The 14,275-nt window shown below is 34.2% G+C and overlaps 1 protein-coding gene across 1 annotated transcript in view; it reads right to left on the bottom strand.

Annotated features, from left to right (window-relative positions):
• EYS (eyes shut homolog) overlaps window positions 1–14,275 on the bottom strand; it is a gene marked incomplete at both ends in the record, with an annotated part of 840,074 nt that overhangs the window by 811,242 nt on the left and 14,557 nt on the right. The window contains 3 exons of the mRNA XM_082480747.1: window positions 2,666–2,832; window positions 8,053–8,192; window positions 8,463–8,567. Coding sequence (XP_082336873.1) covers window positions 2,666–2,832; window positions 8,053–8,192; window positions 8,463–8,567 — 412 coding nt within the window. The remainder of the gene's footprint in view (window positions 1–2,665; window positions 2,833–8,052; window positions 8,193–8,462; window positions 8,568–14,275) is intronic.

Here is a 14,275-nt window from a genome sequence, read left to right as displayed (position 1 = left end):
GAGTAAAACTCCTAAGACTTATTATTGCAATTATGTTGCACTTACTATGTAGCCTTTCTGAGAGTTATACTATATCATAGTTTTAAAGTCCCCCTCCTTCACCCAGAGCAATTCCCCATCCTAAACTCAAAGGAAATTCTCTGCATATATTAAATATACAGCAATGTGACACTGTCTGGAACAGTGATTTAAAAAATGGGAGGAGGAACAGAATATGTGATGGGAAGGAGATAGAAAGTTAGAAAAATTACATACAGCTGAGTGCTTATTGCCAATCTGGAAAAACCCGACAACTTGCGGAATGTAAGAGCTTAAAAGACAAGGATGTTCTTGAAGCTAAGCTGGATACTTTCTATGATTTCCTGGTCTTAGCATTACTGTAACAAACACCACTAGAAAAATACATCATGACAAAAGTTAATAATTAGTTTAGAAGTTAAAATTTCTTAGGTAGGAGAAAAGTCTAGAGTTTTACACTCATTTTCCATAAATAAAAAATTACTACAAAACGTTTTGGCTTACTTAATAAGTGGAGGAGTAAATGTAAGTGATGTTTTGAATGACTATAATAGCTTTAAAAATGGATCTCACTAGGGTTGTTAATGGCACTTACACATCTAATTCTCCATATAGTCTTCTGACAATTTTTTTATGTCATCCTGAAACTACTTTGCATCAAGTACAGCTGTGGTAACTGCCTTATCAAAAATGATACCCATTTTAGGATAAAAATACAAATTGCAAGAGTCTTTTGAAAAAGCTGGGTGACTACAGTAATTACTTTCAGTATTTCCTCTCTTATTCTTTTGGCTTAAATGGTGTATTGGAAAGGGGAAATGACAATTGTTTCACTTGCTGACAATAAACAACTCTTGGGAAATACCATTCTTTTTAAGGAAGGAATAGTTCATTTCTCTTAAAAAATGCTTCACTGGCATTGAGAAACAACAATCTGTTGACAGAGCAGGTATTATACAGTAAACACTCTGCACATTGTCTTTGCAAAATAACCAATGGTCTTTCTGTGGGGTCAGGTTCTCTGATAACAAAACTGTCTGCTAACACATCCAGGGTCGGGATCTTAATGGTATGTTTTCTTGTTCCTTGTCAACATAATCTGTCTTTCAAAGACTGAAAATTAGAAAAAAAAAGAATTAAGTGTTTTCTGTCAGTAGCCTGAGTCTGGATTAGCGAGCTAAATTCAAAAGGTCTTGTTTTACCAGAAGTGTTCAGACCTGCTCGTTTCTCTGTAAATGCTAGTGGATTTTTTGAGGTAAACATGGCTTTGTTCTATCAAAACTCCTTTCCTGATACAGACAGGAAACCCACAGATTTATCAATCAAATAAAATGTCAAAATACGGCCCAGTAATTTGACATGAGAGTTGATTGCAAGCTGGTAAAAAGAAAGGATGTATACTTAGTAAGGACTTTATGGTAAAAATTCCTCTTAACTCTGGTATATTGAGAATTGTATACTTATATGTATTTGTGTGCTTATTTGGGGATTTCAGTTATTATTATAGAAGTTCTTATAAAAAAAGAGGTAGAGTGGTAGAGTAATTTTTAATTACTTCTATTTTAATCTTGTACTCTATTGCAACCTTTTTTAAACAGAAATATTAAAGCGTATTAATTGCAGTGCTTCTCAGTACAGGACACAGCATAAAATGAAAACCTTTCAAAATTACGTTCACAGACATTATGGAGAGATTTTAGTTATTCTGGGTTTTTTAGAGGAAAAATAAATAATTCAAGTACGATAAGAACAGCTGAACTCTGCTTATTGATTAATGCTTATAAATACTTAAAGGGTGGGTGCCAGGAGCATGGGGCCAGGCTCTTTTCGGTGGTGCCCAGTGACAGGACAAGAGGTAACGGGCACAAACTTGAGTATAGGGAGTTCCACCTAAACATGAGGAGGAACTTCTTTACCTTGAGGGTGGCAGAGCACTGGAACAGGCTGCCCAGGGAGGTGGTGGAGTCTCCATCTCTGGAGACATTCAAAACCTGCCTGGACGCGTTCCTGTGCAACCTGCTCTAAGGTGTCTCTGCTCTGGCAGGGGGGTTGGACTAGATGATCTCCAGAGGTCCCTTCCAACCCTATGATTCTATGATTCTGTGATTCTATGATTCTATTGAAGAAATCCTTTTCCATTCCCCCCCCGTACTTTTATAGAGCCTCATTTTCAAATATCTACAGATTACTAAGGAAAGCATATACTTGACAGTTTTGTCAATACCTAAAAAAAAAAAAAAACCAAACCCAAAAATAACTCAGCATTTCAACTATTCACACTATTCACTCGAAAATTGTAATTCAAGTTTTAATAAGAAAAGTCACTCCATGTCACATGCCAGGCTCAGAAAGTGTTTGCCATTTACTAAAATAGATGATTTGTTTATCTGACATTCTGCATAGTTGGTTTAACTTCTTTGTCCCACAAAGAGGAATGTTTGTGAGGCCTTCCTGTGCAATACTTCAGACTACACAGTCTTACTGAATGCGCTTGCTTATTGACAGTTAGTATCCACGCCATTTTCCAATCTGAGAAAAATATTACTGCACTACAAACTCCCTTTGTAATTCTTGTTCAAAAGAAAAATATCGTCCTACAGCATAAACATCTTTATGAAGGCTTATACGGAAAGCATTGTGTTAGTACCTGTATTTATTAATTCCATCTTCACATGTGGCTCCATGTTGGCACTGGTTTACTTCACAGTCATTAATATTCTCCAGGCATGTTTGTCCTGTCCATCCAAGAGCACAGACACAGTGAGATCTCTGGTTTTCTTCATCGTAGAAGCAGCTACCTTCATTTGCACATACCTGAAGATGAGAAGTATAACTACATAGAGGTTTTTCTCTATGCATTGGGCTTTTTTCCCCAAGGAGTTTAACTGCATAAGCCGTTGGTAACAGATATGGTTATTTAATGTTTTTATGTTGTAATATTACAAAAGACACATCTCCAAGAACTTAAAACACTGAATGCCATTACATCAATATATCAATTCATTCTTTAGTTGGAAAGAGGCATTTATGATTCAATTTAACACTGCCATTTTCATAACTGGCCTTAAAATGTGCTTGTTTTAGGAGGGATGATAGTGAACTAGTCTGTGGTTTTTCCATTGGAAGAGTAGAACAACTGTTCCTGTGCTTAAAATCTATGTATAATTTAATCAAATTTGTGGCTATGAGGGAAAAAAAAGACTGAATAATTTCTTAATTTTCATCATAATTTTCATCATAATTTATACTTGATTTTTTTTTATTTTCAATAGATATGTAAATATTATATATATGCTCTGGGAAGACCAGAACCTGCAGATACTGAAAATTTACCAAACTTGGACTGAAAAAGCATTGTTTTTTCTTTTAGCTTTTATTTGTTAATATTACTTGATGAAACAGCATTTCATGTATCCTTCAAAAATTACAGAAAGTTCTGGGATGTAATGAATGCTCCTTTCTTCATTTTACTTTTAGGGTCCCATTTCATTTCCATGAAAATTTTGCCAGAGTAAAAATGGATAACTACATTTTCATTTGAAAGCAATTAAGACCTCTTTTTCTAATCAATTGGTTTCTAAAGAAAATGGTGTCTAGAAGATGAGCTAATGCACTAGTACTTCAGTTTGATTGAGTCTGAATCTCTTTATAATGTCATTAAGATTTGTAATAATAACGGTTCTTGGCAGAAATCCTCTAATATTCATTTGTCTTTGATTAAGTTTTAAATTGACCTTAAAATTAAAATTTTTTTTTGCTATGCTCTCAGTACTGAATGTTAGACGTAACTTGGGATCCTTTTTCAGTAGGACACTTCTTGAAGAAAAGCACTGCTCAACATAAATGCAAAGAAAACTCCTGTGTGTATAGTTTTGGAAATATTATTTTAAAATTATATTTATGTGTCTTCTTACATTTTTATTTAAACATTTCTGCAGGATTTTGTCTTCAGGCTTACTATTTGCTCAAAGCTCAAATAAGTCAAATAAGCTTACACTCAAGAAAACCATCTAGAAAAAACATAAACAATTAAGACAAAAGTTATATTTCAATATTGCTACAGTATTATACACATTATATTCTAATATTTTTTTCGTATTTTGTACTATGATGAAACGTGTTACCCTTTAAGTTGTTAGTGCAATCTAAAGAAACTTTAAATTAAAATTAAAGCTATGGAAGATATTTTTAGCATCAAATTTTGTTAGTAATTTTCCCTATCAGACAGATTTTTATCTCTGCTGTAAAAGTAATTCCTTATCAGTTTAACTATTAAAAAATCTGAGTTAGAATGCCTAAGGATTTTATAAGAAACTCAGGCTAAATACATTTATTAATCTATTACTGAAGTCAAACTAAATACTTCTACATTGTGGTTTTGTAAACTTTTTAAACCCATATTGTGGTTTTCTGAAGTTACTAGAGATTTATTTGTTACTTTTTAATGCAAGAAATACTTTTAAATAAAAATAAATGGACAAACAGACTTTTGTAAAGAGCAGCATCCTCCTATCAATCAACTTTTCCTTCTTCCCAAAGTAAATATTCCTCATAGTTAGGATTAAATACAAATCTTATGATTTAACAGACCATAAACAAGGGCTCATCTGGTCAGTCTGATCATCACACTTCTGTCTACTGCCAATAATTTACAACAAATCTGCCTTATTATGTAGTCTTGATAAAAACTAAAGTAGGAATCACTTCTTTCTGATATCAACGAGAAAATATTATTACAGCAACAAAAGATAATTAGTTGCTAGATGATTACATTTTTTTCTTCTCCTTATTTCAATCTGCAGTAATTGAGGGAAGTAACCCTACTATATGGCTGTCTCTTCCTCTCTAACCCTACTATATGGCTCTCCTGGCTCAAAACAAAAATTTAAGAACGTCAAGAAATATTTGCTGAAAAGTCCAGAAGAAATAATGAAAATAAAAAATGGAAAGCTATGATTAATACAAAAGAAGTAGTCTGCTTAATTTAGCTGTTTGTAGATTTCACTTTTACCTACATTGCAGATGTTATTGAATTATTCCTATTGAAGCAAATGTTTAAATCCTTATATTGCCTATAAGCAGAACCTGATGCCTTTCTTGGTCTCCAGAATATGAGTTCTCTTAATTTGTGCAGATTCAGTTCCATGATGTTTCCTTTTATTCATTTTTTTCTACTCTGGTTCCTGACAATGAAGCATTATTTTGGCAGCCATGTATGTAATAAGTATTGTTAAAGCAGTTTCTAAGAAGCAAACTTTGTAGAGAATTATATTGCAAATATATTTCTATAGATGGCTACATTGCTCAGCATCTAAAACCCTACCTCCAGTGCCTGCTAGCACTAGTAATTGAAGAGTCATTGAATTTCTTATATTGGAGATTAATTTCACATAACAATCCTGACGTTCACAGATGTCACTTGTCCTTTTGAAATGTACACACTAAATTCCATCCTACTTTTCCAGATAATTTCTCCAAGGTGGTGTCAGATTCAGTTTTGTTGTGTGTAGCCTATTCCACTATTCAGAAAGAAAATACTAACTGGAACTGGGTGCAAGTCAGGTCCTTGCAGAACACTACTTATTATTTCACTTGTACATTTGTCCAGGAAACTACTACTATAATAATTGAGTATAATTATCTTATCTGCTTATCATCAAGCTGGAGCAGGTTGATCTATGCCCAGTATGTTGCACTACAGTTATTTATTATTACCATTGCTTTTATGAAATCTCTATAACCTCCTGTTAATAAAAAAATCAGAGTTTGTAGCATACATCCTATATTTAAATAGGACAAGGATATTTTCTTTATTTCTTTTGATGTCTTCCTGACTAGATGAGAGAAGAAAAGACATAATGTGAAGTGGACAAGTTTGGTCTTGCTAGAAGTCATTAAAGTTGCCAATTTTTTTTATTTACATGAAGGTCCTTCATAATTGTAGGTACAGAGCAGGCAGTCTTTATCCTGGTTACAAAGTTAAGATTAGATTTTGAAATTTAAAGGAGGATATTCCCCCTTTTAATACATTAATATTTCTCTTTCATTTATTTATTTCAAAATAAATGATAATTAAAATGATATTAAAACAACCTTAATGTTTTAAGTGTTCTACTTGGAAAGAAAAACAAACAAACAAACAAACAATAAATTGTATCATTATACCATTATACTTTTCTAGAGAGAAAAAAGAGCCCCACTTAAATTTACTTTCTGTTTTTTTAAGAAAATATTAAAAATAGTACCATTCTTTTCAGTCTATTGTGCTGAATACACAGAAGTGAAGCAGTCCAGCACAACTAAGGTACTATTGGAAATGGAAAAGAAATGAAAGAATGCAAAATTATATACTTACTTTTCAGCCACAAAGAATAAATAAAGAATTAAATGGTGAATTATGTAATTTACTGAATAATATAAATATATATTCAAATATATATATTCAAATATATATTCAAATATTCTTTTTTTTTTAATAAGGCCTTTATTTTTTCCAATAAGCAAATGGTGCTACTTTAATGATCTGTAGGCTAAGAAAACAAGAAAACCCCAAACATATCAGTCCTTTATTTTAATTTTTATTCCCTTTCCCATTACAAAATCTACTAATTATTCACATTATTCCCAAATTAAGTGTCTCATACAGTGACAGTATATAGATGCATATATATTATTACATTTTTTCCCACACAAAATTTATGATGGTCTATAAAATGTTTGCATGAATAAATTAAATATGTCTGAGACCTTTTAAGCAAATATTACAGTAAAATGTTTTAGTAGCTCCCATCAGCATCCTTGGCACACCATCACTTCCCATCCTAACTAGCCATAATGATTATTGTATCATTATGGTGTTATGCCATGTACAATAAATTTGCACTCAGTATGACACTTTAAATCATAAAAATGTTTAAATTTACCAGATGTTGAACAATTTAAATATAAAGCTTTGAGACAGTGAGTATTTCAGTGTTGCATTTCATATTCATTGGTGAGTGTGTACCCATGGACTTCAAGGTGACATAAATGTTGATTGCTCTTTGTAAACACATTGCCCGCTCTGTATAGTATATTTTTATGGTGGATATATTTCAATAAAATAATTGATTAAGCCTTTGAAACACTGGTTATCATGTTTGAACAGCTGTTTGAAAGGGCCATATAGCATTGTGTACATAGCTTTTAAAATAACTATCGTAATAAAAAAGTGTAACTGTATTTTACTTTATCCCATATTGAAATCTCAGTAACTCAGTAACTCTGTAGTCCACATAGACCACTGATGTGAATGAATCCTACCCAAACCAGTAATTTAATTGAAAAGATCACTAAAAGGAGTAGGAAAGGATACGGCAAATACATTTCTTAAAGACATCTGTGTACATAATGGATGCTATTTTGGCCTAAGCATTGTCAGTATCTAACTTAAATATTTCTAGAATACTTTAAATGTACAAAATTTGAATATGTTACTATATTCTGTGAGCATTTTAAAGTAACTTGCAAGGAGAATGTTGATTTTTTCTAAATGTATTTTCAGGTCTCATTGCAGTGCAGTTAGTCCTGCTTTAGTTTTGTTGTTGTTTGGTTCATTATGGTCTCTATTTTTATTTTTAATGGAAATTAAGTCATTCTTTCTGTACATTGATGTACCATCAGCCTTCTCTCTAGTAACTTTTAAACGCATCAAATATATTAAAGGAAATTTCACCTTAAGTTCCTACAAGTTTCACAACATAGCAGTAGTAGGTAGTGGACAGAAGGAGACAACAGTGACTAAACCTATAAAGAGCAGGAAAGGCAGACCTCAAACACTACATGGTTTGTAGGACAATGACCAGACTAGTCACATCATGAACTTTTGGATGTGCGTGTTACACAGGAAGGAGGAACGTTAACATGAGAAAATATCAAGAACGAGTACTGTGTTTAAGAAACCCATGAGAAAGGAGGCTTCGTCAGCTCACTGCTCTAAGAATAACTTGTTTGATTTCCCAAAAACACTGAGGGGAATATATCACTTTAACCTACCTCTGTGTTTCCAATACATGGTGATAAACACGTGTAATTAAATCCATGAGACTCATCCATACACAGTGCTCCTGGGGCACAGCTTATATTGTAGAATAGGCAGGCGTCAATATCCAGTTCACATCTTTCACCTTCAAAACCTGCACCACAAAGGGAATGTTTAATCACAGTTCATTCAGAATATTGACATTATGTCTGTTCAGGGTGTTAGCAGTTAACACCACTCTACTAGAGTAATTTGGCAGTTTTATTTCCTAAACAAAGTGAAAAAGTGGGATTCTTCATAAAAATGTTCATTGCATATGCTGAGATATATTGCTATTTTAATGTTGCTATTTCTTAAACTTAAATATTTGGATGACAGGGTTTTTGTTCTGTTTGGAAAATACAATAAATTTCCAATGACTTACCTATAGGGCAAGCGCACTTAAAATGATCTTCGTAGTCAACACATATTCCTCCATTTTCACATGAAGTGGTACTACAGTTATCAATTTGCACCTCACAGAATTCTCCTGGGGTTGAAAAAAAAATAATCCTAAAAAGGTTAATAATTAATGTCGTGTTCTTAAAAAAAAACCATGAACCATATTAGTAATATTGGTAAAATAACTCTTACTTCAAATAATCTTTCTGGATTATTGGTTAGAATTTAAAGACCTTGAGTAAGCTTCCAAACTCGTTTCTCTCCATATACAAAAAAAATAATTTCAGAATGTTAAGAAAAATGTCAAAACAAATTCTTTCAGCATTAAAAAACAGTTTTAAATGGGATCCAGTTGGGAATATAGAGCTGAAGAGGGAGGATTTTCCCTGGAAAAAAATATCTGAAATGCATTTTCTTCTACTTTTTACTGCTTCATGAGTCAACCCTGATCGCTACTCAAGACTTTAAATTTTGTTCTGTGTAAATTTGATTATGTCTTTTCTGGGCTCCATTTTGGCTATGAACAAGCTAGTTCACATTTGTCTGAGGTAACCGTTAGTGTCATTCCACTGAACAACTACTTGCTTATTTAGCTGAAGACCTTTTTCTTGGCTCAGCATGAAGAAATAACTGAACTTATAACTGGACAGTTCTAAAAAAAATGTACTGAAGAGAAATATAACTCTACCGATGTGGTAAGAGTCAATAAGGAAGACTGTCAGCTTTCCAGTCTTGGAAAACCAGTAGATTTGACAAAAAAAGAAAACATATTAAGGTTTTCTTCTTCTTCTTTTTGGTATTGAAAACATTATAATGAATTCTGTGTAAAGGTTCTTGAGATGTTTTTTCTTGTTATTGGTGTGCTATTGTTCCTTTTTCCATGTTCTTTTTTTTATTATTTTTAATTTACTATTTCTACAGCAGGAGTTCTGTAATTTTTTTTTTCAATTTTAGAAAAGATAAAGAATAGAGAAATGAAAGGTGAAGCAATCTTTAATGCTGAGAAAAATAGAAGAAGATGGAGGAGTTTTGAAAAGTTTTGAAAAGGAAAACTTCAGGAAAGAAAATAAGAGTAGATTACTGATGTTTTTACCACCAACTTGTTTGTAATCATTGTTACTTCTCTCAGTGGTTTAAGCAGAAAAAAAATGGGAGAGCTGTACAGGAGAAAAATGTTTGGGAGAGATGTACAAGAAATTGGGAATATGTCTGTAATCAGGCAATATGTTTTGTAAAATGTTGTGTCAAAAGTTAGTATTTGAAATTCTTCATATAGCAAAAAGAAAATAAATTTTACTTCAAATAATGAAATTGATTTTAATTTTTTAGTCAGCTATCCTTTTGATCTAAAGCCAGAGACATCAGGAGAACATGAACTAATAGTATAAAATTTGGTAAGAAATGACTACGTCTCTGTTTCAGCAAAGCATTTCTGCCAACTTCATTCACTTTCCTCCATTCCTAATATAAAACACATAAGCTTCAAGAAATATACACTGCATCTTTTAACATGCTGAAATGGTGTGTCAAACTAAGACCTAAGGATTGCTTTTTATGGACTTCTATAGATGTAAACAGTAATACACTTATTAAGGCCCTAATGCTGTCATTAGTTGGCCAGAAATCTCTATCTTGGGCCAACATATACTGAACCACATGTACAGTCTCATGTACTTACAGAGATAGACCAGCATGCTATACAGACTTTTAATGTTTATTTTGTCCCTTTGCTGCTCAGCTAAAAATAGTCCAGTATTAACATATATCAATTTTGCAACAGCCAAGAGTATATTGTACTTGAAATTATAAAGCCTACTGAATTAGAAATATTTTTTAAAGTATACTATTACTGTAAAATTTTAAAAATAGAGAAAATAGGAAATTAGATACTTCTTGCTATTTATTATTATAATATAATATGTAATATTACATGGGTAGCTATGGACAACATGACCTTGCATTTACAAGACTCTTATCTGCTCACTTTGTATTGAAAGTAATCGTAACTATATGTTTCTGTACCTCTGGGGAAATACCATTGTAATTAATGCTTTTAGAAAACCACGGTATGAGCCAGGACAAGAGTTATAAAATGTAACTTTTTGTGATACCAGTTGGCAAAAAGTCATGCTAAAAAATAATTAGATATTTTAATTGGGAAATCAACTGAACGTATTGAGGAATTTTCTATCTCCTAGGAAATGTAGGGTTTTTTCATTTTTTTTTTCTTAATGAGTCTGGAACGCAAAATTGAGGAAAAAAAAAAGCTGGAAATAAACTTAAACTCAATATGTATTTTGGATCCATTTTTTCATATTTATTCATGAAGGTGGAATTTTCTTGTCCAAGACACCCTTATGAATAAATATTAGTAGAATCAAACTGGCTTAAAGAATCATCTTGCTATAAATCTGAAATCCTTATAATGGCTGTATGCTTTAAGCGAACTTTACAACTTTTCCCTGCCACAATGAGGTCAAGAAAACCTAGTAGCTCCAAACTGTTATAAAATTTATTAGAATCTGAATGCAGCTGAGAAATGCATAATTTATGGTATTAAGATCTGATTAAGTGTTAAATGGATGTCAGGAGAGATCTCCACAGTAATCCACTTAGCTTTTAATGCCTAATTATCACTTCATAGTGAGTGAGGGCTGAATAATTGAGAAATGCAATACTTAGAGAACTCAAACAAGATTTCTGTGTGCAATTAAGCATGTTATTCTTCTGTCAGGAATAAGTTCAGAAGGTACAAGGAACAAAAGAAAAAATAAAGAAATTATACAGCGTAAGAGGGAGGGAAAATAATTTGATTAAAGAGTTTACTGTTTATTTTTAAAAATCACCTCAGGCATTTTTTACCTAAGCTTGTGTTCTTACAAGTTAAATTGTTTCATTACAAATTCTATACCCAAGTTATCAGTGAAATAAAGTGTGACCACAAACAGGCACAAACTGAGGTTATGCATGGACATCAGGAAAAATTTTTTTACTACAAGGGTGACCGAGCATTGAACAGGTTACCCAGAGATGTGTTGTCTCCATCCTTAGAGATATTCAAAAGACATCTGGACACAGCCCTGGGCCACCTGCTCTAGGTTACCCTGCTTGAGCAAGGGAGTTGGACAAGATGACCTACAGAGGTCCCTTTCCCACCTCAGCCATTCTGTGATTCCCTGATTCCATGACTCATAGAATCACAGAATATCTCAAGTTGAAAAGGACCCATAAGGATCACCAAGTTCAACTCCCTGCTTCTCAAAGGACTACCTAAAACTAAACCATGTAACTAAGAGTGTTGTCCAGATGCTCCTTGAACTCTGACAGGCTTGGTGCCATCACCACTTCCCTGGGGGACTTGTTCCAGTGACCAACCACACCTTCAGTGAAGAACCTTTTCCTGATATCCAATCTGAACTTCCCCTGACGCAGCTTCATTTCATTTCCTCATGTCCTATCGCTGGTCACACAGGACACACTATTGACTCATATTCAACTTGCCATCAACCTAGACCCCCAGATCTCTTTCTGCAGGGCTGCTCTCCAGGCTCTCATTACTCAATTTGTATGTATAACCAGGATTGCCCCATCCAAGGTGGAGAATCTGGCAATTCAATAACTTCATTTCTTGAAGATGGGGTTGGCATTTAAGTTTTTCCAGTCAAGGACCTCACCAGCTTATCATGACCTTTTAAAGATAATAATGGCCTCACAATGACATTGGCCAGTTTCCTCTGCACCCTTTGGTATGTATCTTTGGGTCCTATGGACCTGTACATGCCCAATGTACTTATATGCTCCTGAAAGTATCTTTCTCTACTGTAAGTAATGCAGCATACCCAGACTTTGTCTGCTACTAGGCTCAAGAAAATGGAAGGCACCTGAGCACCCACCTGTGAAAACTGAGGCGTAAAAAACAATTTACTTTGAATTGTACCCACTGCCCCATTGCACAGAGGGCCCTTATTGTCCTTGTCTTCTCTTTTGCTACCAGTATACTTACAGAATACTTTCTTGTCCTCCCTAATTCTTGATAGCTTCATCTCCAGCTGAGCTTTAGCTTTTCTAACTTCATTCATGCACATTTGGGTAATGTCTCCTTATTCCTCTCAAGCAGTTCATCCCCAGTTCCACTTTCTGTGTACTATGGGATGAGATATTTAACTACATTAGCATACTAAACGTGAAAGAATGAATATACCTTGCTTCTCGTCTGTGTTTGCTAGCTTAGAATCCACGATGCAGTAAAGCAATTACGTAGCTCTGGGTTTGGTAGCAGCCAGCCAAGAAACACATAAACTAGCATACTTATGTCTGTACCTGATTATATACTTACTAGTGCATTTAAATAAACTATAATAAATAACCAAATCCAGGTGATATTCACCTAAGAATTCTAAAGGGACTAAACTATGACATTGCTGAAGTAGTGTTAGTGGCACATGCCCAATCATTTAAATTTACTTCGGGTCCAGAAGAAGGAAAAGTGGCAAATGCATACAAATTCTGAAGGGAAGTGAAGAGCTTTACCATGTAGCCCTGCAATACAATGCTGCCGCTGCTAGCAACAGGCCATAAGCTTTGCACTGAATTTGGAAGGCCTGAGGACTAAGTGTCATCAGGCTTGATTTGTCTTTCCTGAGAAAGAACGTCCTGTGATGTTTTACTTGGTTTAACTGTGACAGCATTTTTTTCTTCTGATTCGCTTTACTTTTGTTTATCTTTGTATGGTACAACCATAGCTTTATACAGATAGTAGTAACAAGTAGTCATTTGAAACTGAATGAGATTTACAGCTCTAATGCAATGTTGCAAAGAAATACAGGGTTGGTACAATACAGGGGCCTTAGGAAGTGGAGACACTGGACGCAATGTGAGGAACATGGGAAGTTCCATCTAAACATGAAGAGGAACTTCTTTACTTTGAGGGTGGCAGAGCACTGGAACAGGCTGCCCAGAGAGGTTGTGGAATTTAACTCTGGAGACATTCAAAACCCGCCTGGACACTATCCTGTGCAACTTGCTGTAGGTGAACCTGCTCTGGCGGCGGGGTCGGACTAGATCATCTCCAGAGGTTCCTTCAAACCGTGATCATTCTGCTTCAAACCCTGATCATTCTGTGATTCTGTGAACACAGGCATGGGGTGATAAGAGATGTGGCATAGGTTTGGCATTGGAGACTCCATGGACAACTCTCCAGTGGTGAGTTAAAGAATACGGACCTGGAGCCGGACAAAACTGGTTTTAAGGGTAACAAAAAGAACAAAGAAAGAATGTTTAATATAAGTTAAAGCCAGCATAAAAAAGTGAATTCAAATGCAAAATATAACTGTAGCCCAATGAAGAAAAAGTATAAAAGCATTTTAGCAGACATATAGAAATGACCCCAAGAGGTCCCTAGAGACATGAAGAAAAAATCACCAGTATGAACACCATATTCCTCCCAGTGAAGGACTATAGGTAGGTTCTGTAACATTGCCCCCAGCACCACCACTATGAAACCACTGGCCTTAAGACCCGGAGGAGTGAAAAGGGTGAGTATAATGTCATGAAAAGAGGCAGAAACTAAAAATTGTGTGTGTCCCAATTTAAACAGTGTTTTTATTAATTTCCTGTAGTGATCAGATCTGTACAAATAATGATTATATTTTTAACATTTTGGTTACTTTGCCAAGAAATTCCTGAAGTTACATTTTATAAGGTCTGCTTCTCCCTTGCCCATAACGAACATTTTGAGCATAAAAGAGTCAGCTTGAGATGTATGTACTAATGGGTCCGATTTTACCAAATAACTTC

The sequence above is a fragment of the Vanellus vanellus genome (genome assembly GCF_965231255.1).
Source record: "Vanellus vanellus genome assembly, chromosome: 3".
NCBI classification, from domain to species: Eukaryota; Metazoa; Chordata; class Aves; order Charadriiformes; family Charadriidae; genus Vanellus; species Vanellus vanellus.
Note: the sequence above shows the minus strand (reverse complement) of the source record. Positions and strands in the feature narration are given on the sequence as shown.